This window comes from Tursiops truncatus, chromosome 1 (assembly GCF_011762595.2).
Source record: "Tursiops truncatus isolate mTurTru1 chromosome 1, mTurTru1.mat.Y, whole genome shotgun sequence".
NCBI lineage: Eukaryota > Metazoa > Chordata > Mammalia > Artiodactyla > Delphinidae > Tursiops > Tursiops truncatus.
In genome coordinates, this window is record NC_047034.1 from 95,886,242 (window position 1) to 95,900,871 (window position 14,630).

General features: G+C 37.0%; 2 protein-coding genes across 18 annotated transcripts in view; one reads left to right on the forward strand and one right to left on the reverse strand.

Moving 5' to 3' along the window:
* The window catches only part of TRMT13 (tRNA methyltransferase 13 homolog), a 28,243-nt gene extending 27,333 nt beyond the window's left edge, over nt 1-910 (reverse strand). For 7 of the 8 annotated variants that reach the window (XM_073810448.1, XM_019919244.3, XM_019919242.3 and 4 more), the window contains exon 1: nt 764-910. In XM_073810448.1, the coding sequence (XP_073666549.1) occupies nt 764-910 (147 nt within the window). The other variant, XM_019919243.3, reaches the window with a different exon arrangement.
* A 90-nt stretch (nt 911-1,000) lies between these two features.
* Nucleotides 1,001-14,630, forward strand: part of SASS6 (SAS-6 centriolar assembly protein) — a 52,389-nt gene continuing 38,759 nt past the window's right edge. For 6 of the 10 annotated variants that reach the window (XM_033862925.2, XM_019919235.3, XM_073810398.1 and 3 more), the window contains exons 1-7: nt 1,001-1,326; nt 7,002-7,062; nt 8,777-8,856; nt 9,263-9,367; nt 12,097-12,268; nt 13,165-13,230; nt 14,292-14,411. In XM_033862925.2, coding sequence (XP_033718816.1) covers nt 1,001-1,326; nt 7,002-7,062; nt 8,777-8,856; nt 9,263-9,367; nt 12,097-12,268; nt 13,165-13,230; nt 14,292-14,411 — 930 coding nt within the window. Of the gene's footprint in view, nt 1,327-1,372; nt 1,616-7,001; nt 7,063-8,776; nt 8,857-9,262; nt 9,368-12,096; nt 12,269-13,164; nt 13,231-14,291; nt 14,412-14,630 lie in introns of those variants that run through there. The other 4 variants (XM_033862938.2, XM_019919238.3, XM_033862943.2 and 1 more) reach the window with 4 other exon arrangements.

The following is a 14,630-nucleotide window of genomic DNA, read 5'->3' on the forward strand; positions in this document are numbered from 1 at the left end:
AGAAAAATAATGTAAATAATACTGGACATTCAGAAGGCATAAAATCAGATGCTTGTCTCTTTGGTTTAATCTTTCTAAAACCTATTAAACATGCTCTTTTTCTATTAGCATTTTACTGTTCTTGATTTTTAAATTTCCTATCATATATATCCTAAAGAAACACACATACTAAAAATATGTTGTTTGACAATACAATCATAAGTATAATTGAACAAAAACTGTACACTTTCTGTTCTCAATTTTAAAAGGAGAGTCAATTCTTACATGTTTTTAAATCTTTCCTTCCCCTTTTCAGCAAAGTAGTTATTAGTTGCTTTCAAAAGACCGTACGTCTAAATAAAAAATTTAAAAAGTTTCTCTCAACCGCATTGACAAGAAGTTATTATCACTCACGGAACAATGAAAACACAATTAGTGAAACCTTGGGATGCTTCTTTGATCACTCTTCTTTCTAAACCACCATTTCCCATCAGGAAGGCGGAGAGTGAGCGGAGGGCAAGAAGCGGTAGTCTGCCGTAAAACTAAAATCTAGCATTACCATGAGTTGGTATCAAGATAAACGGGTCACTGCTGGCGCCTTACTTAGTACAAGAAAACACTGCACTTCACTACGGCTCATCATCTCTCCCTAGGGAGGCCAGGACTGCGTTTATCGCAGGAAAAGCTGGAAAATCCAGGGGACTGAAGCAGAAATCTGTCAGAGGGGAGGTGCCGGACCAGGAAACTTATTTCCGACTCTCGAGAGGGTAAGGCGATACCAGACCTCCGCGGCTCCAGCGTGTTCACCACAGAACCTTTTTCCTGCTGCCACCACCATCCTGCAGAAGCGCTTCTTCTTTTCCACATAGTAGCCACATCGCCCCTCTGCTGGAAAGCCAGTTCCGTGCGGCGTCGGCGCAGAAGCCGCCATAATTCAGGTCTCACTTTGGGTGGCAAGCATTGATCGGGTGAAGAGAAGAAAAGTTGTCAGGTTCTCTCGGGTCTCCTTCCCTTAACAAATATGTCTGCCTCGGGTCCAGCCACGCAGGATAATGCCCGGAACTACCGCCCCATCCGCCGAAAATACCCGGAAGAAGCTGATGGTGGCTGGCGAGGTCCAAACTTCCCGCATAGCCCCTCTGTTTTATTTTTTCCCCGCCTCCTCCGCGGAAACCGAGCGCCAAACTCAAACTTTAACAGGACCCGGACGTCTTTTAGGCTAGTGCTGCGGGCCGCACTTGGAGTTTCCCGCACACCTGCCGGGGAAGCGGTTCAGCATGAGCCAGGTTCTCTTCCAGCACCTCGTCCCGTTGCAAGTGAAATGCAAAGACTGCGAGGAGAGGTGAGGTCAGCGTTACCCCGTGCCCGCGGATGGCGGTTGGGGTCGGGCCAAGGGGGAAAGATGGCGGCTGCAGCCAGTGGGCCCCGGCGTGCGGCTGGGTGTCCGGCAGGAGTCCCCGGGACGTGGAGGGAGACCTAGCTGGGACCTAGTGGCTACCTCTCACCAAGTCCGCCGTTGCTGAGGAGGGAAGGGTGTGAGAAATGGGACGCTGACCTGCATCACGTTAAAAAAAAAAAAGATCTTATCGCTGAACATGCTCGTGGACAGTATAGCCCCTTTCTCTCTTTTTGACAGGTAAGAACTCTGGCCCAGAGAACTTCATTTACTCGAGGGCTTACGAGTTTACAGCAGGGCGGGCACTAGAACTCAGGCCTTGGCTCCCAGCCTTTTTTTTTTTTTTTCTTTCTTCTTTGAATTATATTGGAAGTAAATTTAAGCTTCGACTTAAAAAAAATCAACTTTATGGTATTGCCTTTTTTTCACATTAGTTACTAAAAATAGATTACGTTTAATAGACTAAAGACAGTTGGGGAAAACTACAATTTCATCCATTCATTTTTTCATTCAACAAATACTGCATACTTGCAAAACGCCTTGCTGGGTCCTGGGGATACAATGGTCAGGAAAAAGTCCTTGTGTTCGTGGAGTTCACAGTCCAGTGGGGGAGGAAGTAAAGGCCAGTCTCACAGGTAAATGCGAAATTACAACTGACTAAAGAGGTGGTGCTGTTGAGGCTTAAATAGAGAGATCTGGCTGGAAGTCAGGAGATTTCAATTTTGTTTCAGTTCCACCACTGAGTGTCAGCTGTCTCTTAACTTCTCTGAACTGTAAGTTTCCTCCTTTGTAAAGCTGATATAGCAGGCCTACCTACATGGTTGGTTGTTAGGAGGATCAGGTGTGAAAATGTGTGTGAAGACTAAATGGTGTGGAAATGGGACATATAAAAAACGAAGACATTGCTATATTGAGCTGCCAGTAATGTGAAAGTAGTATATAGTGCAGAATTCGATTCAGAATCAATTGGCAGGCCAGGCAAGGAGATGGTACCAAGACCAGCAGCTGTAAATGCAGATCTATAGGTTAGTTGATCATTCTTTTGTGCTGCCCAGTATGGGAGCCACTGTGGTTGTTGGACATTTGAAATGGAGCTAAGCTGAACTGATGTGCATAAAAGTTGCATGTTGGACTTTGAAGACTTACTAGGAGAAAAAAGGAACGTAAAATATTTAAGTTTTTATATTGATTATGTGTTAAGGTGACAAAAATGATATATAGGGTTAATTAAATATTTATGTTTCTTTTAATTTTTTAATGTGGCTTCTGGAAAATTAAATATTACATACATGCCTTATATTTGTGGACAGCTGTGTTCTAGAATGATTACAGAAAGATAAAAGAAAGGGAGGGCGTAATTCCTGATCCCAATGTTGAAACTCCTAGCTCTTCTCCATCTCACTACATTGTCATCACAGTTATCTTCTTAAAACACAGTTTCAGCGTTTTTAGACTTTCTGTCTAGAAACTTTTTGTATATTTGTATCACCTATAGCAGGGGTCAGAAAACTAGAGCCCGTGGGCCAGATAGCCCACTACCTTTTTTTGTAAATAAAGTTTTATTAAATTTAGCTATTCTCATTTGTTTAAGAATTATCTGTTGCTGCTTTTGTGGTATAAGGGCAGAAATGAATAAATGTGACAGACCTTGTAGCCTGCAAAGCCTAAAATATTTACTATCTGGCCTTTTACAACTAAAGTTTGCTGACGCTTGACTTATAGGAAAAACAGTCCAGACTCTTTAGTTAAAAGTATTCAAGGCCAGTTCAGCTCAACAAATATTTATGAATGCCTACTGTGTACCAGGCACTGTCCTAGGTGCTGAGAAGCTCCCTTCTTCCTCACCACCTTCCTCCAACGGCAGCAAGAGCAAAAAAACAATTTTCATTCTAGCCCTCAAGGAACTCACACTTTAACAGGGGAAACAAAAATATCTTCCTTTGAGAGGCAGCATAGCACTGGTTAAGAGTTCAGACTCTGATAAACAACAAGGTCTTACTGTATAGCACAGGGAACCATATTCAATATCCCATGATAAACCATAATGGAAAAGAATATGAAAAAATATATATATTTATCACTGAATCACTTTGCTGTACAGCAGAAATTAACACAACATTGTAAATTAACTATAGTTCAATTAAAAAAAAGGATATATAATCCCTCTGTTTTGTACATTAAAAAAAATAGTTCAGGTTATGGAGCCACATTGTCTGGGTTTATTTTATTATTATTTTTTTTAATTTATTTTTTGGCTACGTTGGGTCTTGGTTGTGGCACACGGGCTGTCTAGTTGTGGCTCATGGGCTCTATAGTTGCAGCATGCGGGCTCTCTAGTTGTGGCGTGTGGTCTCCGTTGCCCTGCGGTATGTGGGATCTTAGTTCCCTGACCAGGGGTCTAACCCATGTCCCCTGCATTGGAAGGCAGATTCTTAACCACTGGACCACCAGGGAAGTCCCTGTCTGGGTTTAAATTCCAGTTCTACCACTTACAGCTTGCTTTTGTACAATTTTTCTTACTTCTCTGTGCCTCATCTTTAAATTGATAAAAATAAAAGTACCTACCTGTGGGATTATTATGAGCATGTATTAAATAAGTTAATACATATAAAGTGTTTAGAACAGTGCCTGAGCATTCAGTAAACATAAGCTATTATTAAAGTACGATTAATGCATGAAGTAATGTAAATGAATTAAAGTCATAGAGAAAAAGGGACTTCAGTTGAGGACGTGGTAGTGCTCAGAGAACTCTGTCTGGAGGAAAGTGATGCAAAATTTTGAAGCCCACGGTTTGACACCAACCTGCTTTTTCATTTTTTTTTTCCCTAAGCTCCTCTGTCCAATATAGTAGTCACACAGGACTACTTGTTATCCCGAGTGTACCCAATACTCTCTCAATATCATACCTTTACTCCGTTTTTTCCTGATACCTCAAATGCTTTTTCTTTCATAACTTTCTAGGTCTGTCTTAAATTCTTTTGCTATAGGGACCTTCTCAAAGTTGCCTAAGTTGATATTAATTGTCCTTAATCATTTATTAGCATGGTGTAGGTGAAAAGTCTGAGTTCTAATTTGGGCTCTGCAGTGTGACCTTAATGAAATTTGTAATTCTGTGCATCTCAGCTTCTTCCTTTGTAAGGCAGAGATAATATTTACTTGGCATTATTGTTGTTAAATAAGACGATATAAGCAAAGTGTCTAGCAGGCACTCAGTAGTGAATGAATGGGTAAGTGCTAGTAACCATTCCCTCCTCTCTCTTGAAGCTTTAAAATACAATCAGAAGCAAACCTTAGGGTAAAGTCATTTAATCTGATCTCAATTTGAGGACATGAACCATGTTTATTTCTGTTTGTATCCCTAGCACCCAGCATAGTACCTGGCTTAGAGTAGCTTTTGTTTGAATTGAGAGTTTAAGGTCACAGCTACTATGTGGCAGAGGTGGGCTAGAATCCAGTTCTGCTGAATCTAACTGACAGGGAGAATGTTATGCAGATTTATGCATTGTTCAGAATGTGACATTTATTTTGAAAAATAGCATTTTTAAAATTGTTTTTTAAACTTCATTTTATATTGTTCCTATGACATTAACCATTACAGTGGAGGAAGTAAGATTTGTGATTTCAGATCCTCTGAAAGCTCATGCTTTTCTACAAGATATTTCTCTGGAGGTTTTTGAAGTAAATGTGGGGAATAGTTTTAATCTATGGGCTTCTCCTCCTCTTTTTCCCCCCAGCATCTAATGCATATAGGCTTTTGGAATATATGCAACAAAATCATTAATATGATTGGAAATTTATCATAGTAATAAAACTTCCAGTATTATGTAGAGAATACTTTATTTAATGGATGCTTCTTGAATTTTTTTACAAATTTATCAAGTGTGACACACTTTTAAAAGTGTAAAGTTATCAACTACAGTGTCATATCACTATGGCAGTATGTACTAGAAAAAACTTAAAAAGGGGCTTCCCTGGTGGCGCAGTGGTTGAGAGTCTGCCTGCCAATGCAGGGGACACGGGTTCGTGCCCCGGTCCGGGAGGATCCCACATGCGAGGATCCCACATGCCGCGGAGCAGCTAGGCCCGTGAGCCATGACCGCTGAGCCTGTGCGTCTGGAGCCTGTGCTCTGCAACGGGAGAGGCCACAACAGTGAGAGGCCCGCGTACCGCAAAAAAAAAAAAAAAAAAACTTCAAAAGATGAAAACGAAACATAATGACATTGTAGAGCTGAAAAGGCCCTCACAAACCTAACTCAGTCCACTTTTTTTCCACTTTTTTTTATAAGTTAGGGAATTGAAAGGTTTCTCCCCGCCCCACAAGAACACTTAATTTAAGTGGAATTGGAGTAGGAGTTTAATCTGTTTCACATACATTGCTTTAGATACTAGAGAGACAGAAACAAAGCATTCTCTTGTTTTAAAGGTAATTCTTCCTACCTTTGTGGTGTTTACCAGTGCTCCTTGTTCCTTTTTAGATAATATACAAGTTATGGTAACCTCGTCATGTGAACTAAGATTTAATATCCAGTATATGTTTAATAAGAAATTTAACTAAAATGACATGTATTTAACCAATATAAATTACAAGTCAGAGCATAAAAAAAACTAAACAATTGAATCTAGTTTTAGTCAACTATAACCAAGTTTTTCCATCAACACTCGGTTACTCTGTCTGTACTTCTGTAGAAGTAGTAGAATGTGGAAAAAGTTTAAAACATCTTTAAAAGAATAACTTAAAACTGAACAAATTCAATTTGTTAATTTATTTTCCCTTCACATTAGGGAAAGACCATTGTTATTTAATTCTAGCAGAATAATTTGAGAAGCACTTGTGCAGAGATGTTTTTCACCATTTCCCCTTTGTTTCCTGAATTATTTAAACATTTTTGCTCAATTTAATTAATGTTTATGAGCACCTTTATTTATATGCCTCTGTTCAATACTGGGTTTTCTAAGATGCAGTATAGAATGTGTAACACTATGGTTTTTTCCCTTTAGGGTTTAGATTTACTCTGGGATTAGATAGATAATAAACTTGTTGACAATACTTCTGTGGATATATTGCATAGAGAGTCTATTGATCAGATGTAGTTTGTGAATCTGAAAAAAAATTTTTTTGTGTATGCATAAGGGAAGCGAACATGTTTTCTTATTTCCTTTGTTGTAAACATTAAAGTATTTTAATATTATTCACACTTTAAAATTTTCAAATGAAATCTCTCATAAATCAATTTGGTCATTTCAGGTGGTATTTTTTAATGTGAAAAATTGTTATAAAACTGATGGTTTGTCTTTCAGTAGATGTTATTTGAGAATCAGGCCAGTAAGGTTGTATACCAGGCTAACAGTAGGCATTCCACATCATTTATCTCATTTAATCCTCACGACAACCTCTTTTTACAGGAGAGAAAAATTTATCCTCAGGTTAAAAACCTCATTGCTTACTTGTAGAAAAATAGGAACTTAAACTTCAAATCCAGGGTGCTTTCCAAACATCTGTTCATCATTTAGGGACAACCTGTGGAGGAGCTTGTGGCTTAAGATGGAAAATGTTAGCTATACAAATGGTAGTAATAATTCATTTCATGTGAATGTTTCTGATAGTTGGGCATATCTTTTCATACAGGAGAGTGAGTATTAGACTGAGCATTGAACTACAATCAGTTTCTAATCCAGTTCACAGAAAGGTTGGTATTTATTTCTTTTGAAATAAATATTTTTCTTTTTTTGAGATATGGTAATTCTGTACATTATAATTATTTTTGTTTTTTAAGAATGTGAGATCTTTTGTTATATCATCTTGCTTTTTAATTTTGGGCCATTTTATAGCTTGCAGATCTGGGGTGGTAGAACCTACTAAGACAACAACTGAGAGATTATTATATCATATATTTCTAAAGCATGCAAGAATTGGGAATTGGGACAACAGTCTCCTTAGGTTTGCCCCATTGCACTTTTTTTTGGCCACCCCTTGTGGTTTGCCGGATCTTAGTTCCCGGACCAGGGATCGAACCCCACCAGGGTTCAAACCTGTGCCCGTGCCCCTTGCAGTGGAAGCTCAGAGTCCTAACCACTGGACCTCCAGGGAATTCCCGCATTACACTTTTTTAAGTTGCTAGAATATATATTGCTACCCTGTAGAATTGGCATTTCATGTAAATGTGAGAACAGAATGAATTGAAGCACTGCAGGGAGATAGTTTTGAATCTTTTTGCCTTTTGAAGAGAGGTGTTTAGAACATCAGTCTAATCTGATTTAAAAGTATGAGTCATTAACAGAAATGAGGATATAGAATGGAGGGCTAAGAAATACATCTGTTTTCTCTGTCATAGCTTTCCCTGTACATATTCAAGGATCTAATGGTGTTAGTAGCAGCTTCAGTTTTTTATAGCATCTTGGGGTGGATTTCAAGAAATACTTAAATAGAAGCTGCTTTAAGAACAGTGCCTTCTGAAGCAGAGCAAACACCTAGGTTGCTAATTTTCTAGGGTAGAGATTATATATTATACTTCTTACATGTTATTCCTATGCCTGCTGTACCTTTTCATTTTCCAGCTCTACTCATAAAAGTGGTTTAGATTTTTCTAGGACCCTAGTGGTTCCTCAGTAGCCACAAGTAGATATTATTTCTAAGTAGAAACTTAATCTTAACCTCTGTTAGCCCATCATCTTGCTAGTCCTGTTTTCCTTGTGTCAGTGTGCTCTGAAATACATGATTTCTGTGTACTTTTCTGTCAGCTTTAGCTGCTGTGATAAAATGGTCTTTATGAAAGGTATTCACTTCATTTGAAACTGAAAACAGATGGGGTTCCACATCAGTGGCCACTTAAGAGTGGGAGAGAATAGGTAGGCTCTTAGGAAGAAGCCCTGACAGCCTGTCACCTGATACCCCTGTCCTCTGCCTGAGAGACAAATGTTCCTTTCTTATCTAGGGTAGATGATTGTTTGTCATTTCTGCTGATGTATTTACCACTTTGGAAATACCAGACAGTTAACTTGAGGGAAACTGAAAATATAATTGATTATGATATGATCAGTGGTAAAGAATACTTTTGTTATGGTATCATAGTGCAGCAAGGGCTGGGTCTAAACTTTCTTAAGCCTCTGATAGAATGATATATTCTTCAACTTACAACTCCTAGCATTTAATTAGCTTTTATAGACCCCTTTCCTTCCCACCTTCCACTCCATGTGGCTCTCAAGGAGCAGAATATTTAACCCTATTTAAGATGCTAAAGTCTCCAAAGACCAATGAAAACCCAGCAGCACCAGAAGACAGAGCTGTCTGAACTATAACAGTGATATGTTGATAATACTAGATGATTTCACTTCCAAGAAGGAAGAAATTACTCTAAAAGCCAAATCTACTGAAAACATTAAAAATAACTATCTTTCTTTTAGGATTTAGTTATCCGTCTGACTGATGATACTGATCCATTTTTTCTGTATAACCTTGTTATATCAGAGGAAGATTTTCAGAGGTAACTATATTTATTTTTCTGGTCTTTGATCTAGGAATAAGTAAATTTTTAAGTTTTGTGAATGTATCGGTACTATCCTCTTTGAAACACATACCTATTAGAAACATTTAGGCATTTTGGGAGCACTGGACTATTTATACTGTAATTATTCAGGCTGTTTTTGAAAATAAGTATTTGATAGATTATCAGCATTTTGCTTAGCAGCTCAGAAGTTTGGAGCTTTAGCTCGATGTGTTGACCTTTTCCCTCCCATTGAATAAACTCTATAAAAATCAAAGTTCCCTAGCTTAATTCTTGATTATAATGTGTGTTCAGTAAATAAAAGAATAGTCTTTCAGGATGTTATTTGTAATTAAATACAGTAATTAAAATTCTAAAAGAATTTCTTTTCCTGTCTTCTGTATAGTTTAAAATTCCAGCAAGGTCTTCTGATAGACTTCTCAGCTTTCCCACAAAAATTCATAGATCTCCTTCAGCAGTGTACTCAAGAACATGCCAAAGAAATTCCAAGGTAAGTCTCAGGAGAGCACTATATCATTAAACTTCCCTAAAGACAGACTCTTCTTTGTAAGACAACTTGATGGGAAAATATTCTATATAAGTACCTCTGTCTATTTTCAAAGCTGTGGTGAGAGGTTCATAAATCTCAAATTTATAAAATCAGAAATATTTGCCCCTTAATTTTCATGTTTTGGCAAAGCCATTAAAGTTACCTGAAATGTTTAACAGCATCAAATATATATTTTTTCCAAAGGTTATATTCCATTTATAGTTATTATAAAATATTGGCTATATTCCCTGGGTTGTGCAATATATCCTTGTAGCTTATTTATTTTATACATAGCAGTTTGTACCTCTTAATCCGCTACCCCTATATTGCACCTCCCCCCTTCCCTCTACCTAGTGGTAACCACTAGTTTGTTCTCTATATCTGTGTCTGTTTCTTTTTTGTTATATTCACTAGTTTGTTGTATTTTTTAGATTCCTCATATAAGTGATATCATACAGTATTTGTCTTTCCTGACTTATTTCACTGAGCATAATACCCTCTAGGTCTATCCATGTTGTTGTAAATGACAAATTTCATTCTTTTTTGTACTCTATTGTGTATATATACCACATCTTCTTGATCCATTCATCTGTTGATGGACACTTAGGTTGCTTCCATATCTTGGCAATTGTAAACAATGCTGCTATGAACATTGGGGTACATGTATCTTTTAGAATTAGTGTTTTTGTTTGATTTGGATATGTGCCCAGGAATGGAATTGCTGGGTCATAAGGTAGGTCTGTTTTTAGTTTTTTGAGACACCTCCCTACTGTTTTCCACAGTGGCTGCACTAATTTACATTCCTACCAAGAGTGTAGGAGGGTTCCCTGTTCTCCACATGCTCGTCAACATTTGTTATTTGTGTTCTTTTTGATGATAGCCATTCTGACAGGTGTGAGGTAATATCTCATTGTGGTTTTGATTTGCATTTACCTGATGATTAGCCATGTCGAGCATCTTTTCATGTTCTTTTTGGCCATCGGTATGTCTTTGAAAAAATGTCTGTTCAGGTCTTCTGCCCATTTTTTTGTCAGGTTGTTTGTTTTTTTGATATTAAGTTATATAAGCTGTTTATGTATTTTGGATATTAGCCCTTCATTGGTCATAACATTTGCAAATATTTTCTCCCATTCAGTGGGTTGTCTTTTTGTTTTGTTGATAGTTTTCTTACATTGTGCAAAAGCTTTTTAAATTTAATTAGGTCCCATTTGTTTATTTTTGCTTTTATTTCCTTTTCTTTTAGGAGATAGATCTAAAAAATATTTCTACAATTTATGTCAGAAAGTGTTCTGCCTATGTTCTCTTCTAGGAGTTTTATGGTTTCCGGCCTTACGTTTAGGTCTTTAATCCATTCTGAGTTTTATTTTTTTATGTGCTGTTAGAGAATTTTCTGTTTTGTTCTTGTACATGTAGCTGTCCAGTTTTTCCAGCACTATTTATTGAAGAGACTGTCTTTCCCCATTGTATATTCTTGCCTCCTTTGTCGTAGATTAATTAACCATAAGTGTGTGGGTTTATTTCTGGGCTCTCTGTTCTGTTCCATTGATCTATGTGTCTGTTTTGGTGCCAATACTACTGTCTTGACTACTGTAGCTTTGTAGTATGGTCTGAAGTCGGGAAGTATGATTCCTCCAGCTGTGTTCTTCTTTCTCAAGATTGTTTTGCCTATTCAGGGTCTTCTGTGTTTCCATATAAATTAAAACTTTTTTTTTATTCTAGTTCTGTGAAAAATGCCCTTGGTATTTGGATAGGGATTGCATTGAATCTGAAGATTGCCTTGGGTAGTATGGTCATTTTAACAGTATTGATTCTTTCAGTGCATGAACATGGTATATCTTTCCATCTGATTGTATCGTCTTCGATGTCTTTCATCAGTGTCTTGTCTTACAGTTTTCTGAATACAGGTCTTTTATCTCTTTAGGTAGGTTTATTCCTAGAAATTTTATTCCTTTTGGTGCAGTTGTAAATGAGATTGTTTCCTTAGTTTCTCTTTTTGATAGTTTTGTTGCTAGTGTTCAAGTATATGTTTTTGTAATGAACTTGGAAAAAGGGAAGAATAAGATTTTGTGTGCACATATATCTGTATTTGTTTAGTGTAACACGTGATCCTTTCCTTGTAAAGCTCCCAAACCTTTTATGTATAAATTTCATCAATTGACGATTCTTGTTTGAATTAATTAGCAACTATAAAATTATGCTTTTCCAGTTCCATCATTCTTCCTATATTTATTAGATATAATTCTTCTATAAAGAAGAACTTTCCTTTATCAATTAGAGCTATTTGATTACTCTGAAAATTCATACAGGAAAGGATACATGCTCAATTCTTACTTTTAAATTGTCAGTTTTCAGAGTAAGGAGTTGTTACTCTAGTTACTTTTGTGGTTTCAGTGGGTTTTTGATTTGTTTTTGTTTTTAGTGTTTTGTTTTCTTCTCCTCATCTGTTTCTCATTGTGAACTCGTGGACATTTATATATTCATTGTTTTCAATCAATAGATAAATCTCCATTTTACTGTTTACACTAATTAATCCAATTTTACCATTGGGAATCCTTTCATATTGGCTCCTATGATTCCAGTATGCTCCCTTTTCTGATCCTTTTAATCATTGATGATCCAATAGAGCTCATGATTCAATGGGAGAGTTTCACTGTCTCATAAATGTGTTATGTCACACTTTGTTTTCAAAGGTTTTTGCTACAGTTAGTTTCTCCAGAAGCTATTTTGGATAACTCACCTGCTTTTTTAAATGTGGTAGAGACAAATCCTTTTAAGCATCTTACACACCTTTCATTAAAACTGTTACCTGGAAATGATGTGGAAATAAAGAAGTTTCTAGCAGACTGTTTGAAATGTAGCAAGGTAAGATTTAAATTTAAGTTAATCTTTTAAATAAGTCCCAGAGCTCTCTGATAAACCACTGAAAAGCTATATTGCTATTAGATTTTGTTTTCTGAATAAAGTTCTTTTAAAGATGTACAGGAATTTTTTTTTTTTTTTTTTTTTTTTTTTTGCGGTATGCAGACCTCTCACTGTTGTGGCCTCTCCTGTTGCGGAGCACAGGCTCCGGACACGCAGGCTCAGCGGCCATGGCTTACGGGCCCAGCCGCTCTGCGGCATGTGGGATCTTCTCGGACCAGGGCATGAACCCGTGTCCCCTGCATCGGCAGGCGGACTCTCAACCACTGCACCACCAGGGAAGCCCCCAGGAAATTTTTATAGCATGTACTGACTTTATTGTTTTAGTTAAGGTACAACAGGATAGAACTGGACCAGGAATTGAGAAACTGAGGTCCCAGGATTTTTACTGATTTTCTGTGACCTTGAGCAGTCACTTAAACTCTTGGTGTCTTGGTTTCATCAGCTGGTAGATATGTATGGAAATATGTACCCTCTCTAGGCTGTCTTAAATGAGATAAAATATATGGAAGTGTCTTGAAGATTAGAAAGTGCTCTATAACTATATAAGGTATGTAGCACAAGGAAACAACATTGGGATGCCTTGTAAGAGTTTTCAGAAAGTCTTTTTAGTCAAACACTATGGATCAGTGCATCTCAAGATTTAAGGGTTAGGCAAATCTTCTAGGGATCTTGCTCGTGCAGATTCTAACTCAGAAGGTTTGAGGTGGAGCCTGAGATTCTGTATTTCTGACAAACTCCCAGGGTGGTACTGATGCTTACTTTGCTGCACTTTGAGTAGCACAGCTACAGATGATTAAATTAAATTATAAGCTGCATACTTTTATTTTTATAAATAGGAAGAAAAATTATCATTGACACAATCACTAGATGATGTTACCAGGCAACTGAATTTCACACAAAAGGTAATTCAAATTTCATTTTGTCTTTGTAAGTCATCCAAACATAGGTTCTGAATTGCTTCTTGAATCAAATCTAGGCTTTTGTGTATTTTTTTTCAAAGCACACTGCCATTGAATTCCCCCTCCTTTTTGCCACCCTTCCCCTACCAGTTGTCTTAATCTGATGCTTTTTCTTCTTGATAGTTTATTCTATCCAAACATTTCTGTTATCCCCAGTATATGACACATTTTCTCCAAGTCTTCATTAAATAATGTATAGTATCTGTCATATGTTCTGCTCCTCTTTAATTCACCTCATTCCTCTTGTCTAAATGGCTTTTCAGTTCCTGTCTTCTAAATCTTTCCCTTCCTTCCTTCTGTTAAGTTTAGAATTAATTCCTCTGATAGGCTTATCATCATTTCAGTCATAGCTACTCCTTGAAATTGAGGACCAAAGTATCTGATAAGCTGCATGGCTTCAGGTAGAAAATTGTCCTGCACCACGTGGCCCATCTTGGGAACCTGTGTTTCTAGGTTTTAGGTGTATAAGTAAACTACAGTTGACCCTTGAACAACACGCGGGTTAGGGACACCGGCCCCCTGCACAGTTGAAAATTCTTGCATAAGTTTATAGTCAGCCCTCCGTATCTATGGTTCCACATCATCAGATTCAACTAACCGTGGATTGTGTAGTATTGTAGTACGTATTTCTTGAAGAAAAATCTGAGTATAAGCGTACCTGTGCATTTCAAACCTGTGTTGTTTAAGGTCATCTGTACTACTTATGACTTGGTCTACCCTGGGTTTCTTTTTTTCTTAATGCCAGAGGAGAGGATTGAGAGGCGAAGAGCCAGATTTAACTAAAAGGTTAGTGATTGTTAAACTGTGGACCATTTTAACTCTAAAATTGCTTTTATTCTAATGTTGATTTCTTTAAATACAAAAAGATCTGTGTAAGAAAAGGCTTTGAGTATGTCTTAAAAAGCTGTGATTCCATCTCCTTTAATATACTTTGCAAATATTTTCATGTTCCAATCTAATAACATATTCAAGAATTTTAATATTCATATTGAACTCTACTACAGACATTATCAGAAAAAATCCAAGAATTAGATAAGTTACGGAATGAATGGGCATCACACACAGCAACATTGTCAAATAAGCATTCTCAAGAACTGACAAATGAGAAGGAAAAAGCTTTGCAGGTATGAATATTAAAAAGAACTGGAAAAATATTTTGTTATTGCCGTTAGTCATTTTGTTAATTATAAAAGTAATACATGCTTGCTTTAACATTTTCAAACAGTACGGAAGTATATAAAAATTAAAAGTCTATCCTTAAAAATCTTACTACGCAGAGATAATTTATAAACATTTTGATATTTGTTTTTCCAGACTTTATATATGTAAATAATATACAATTT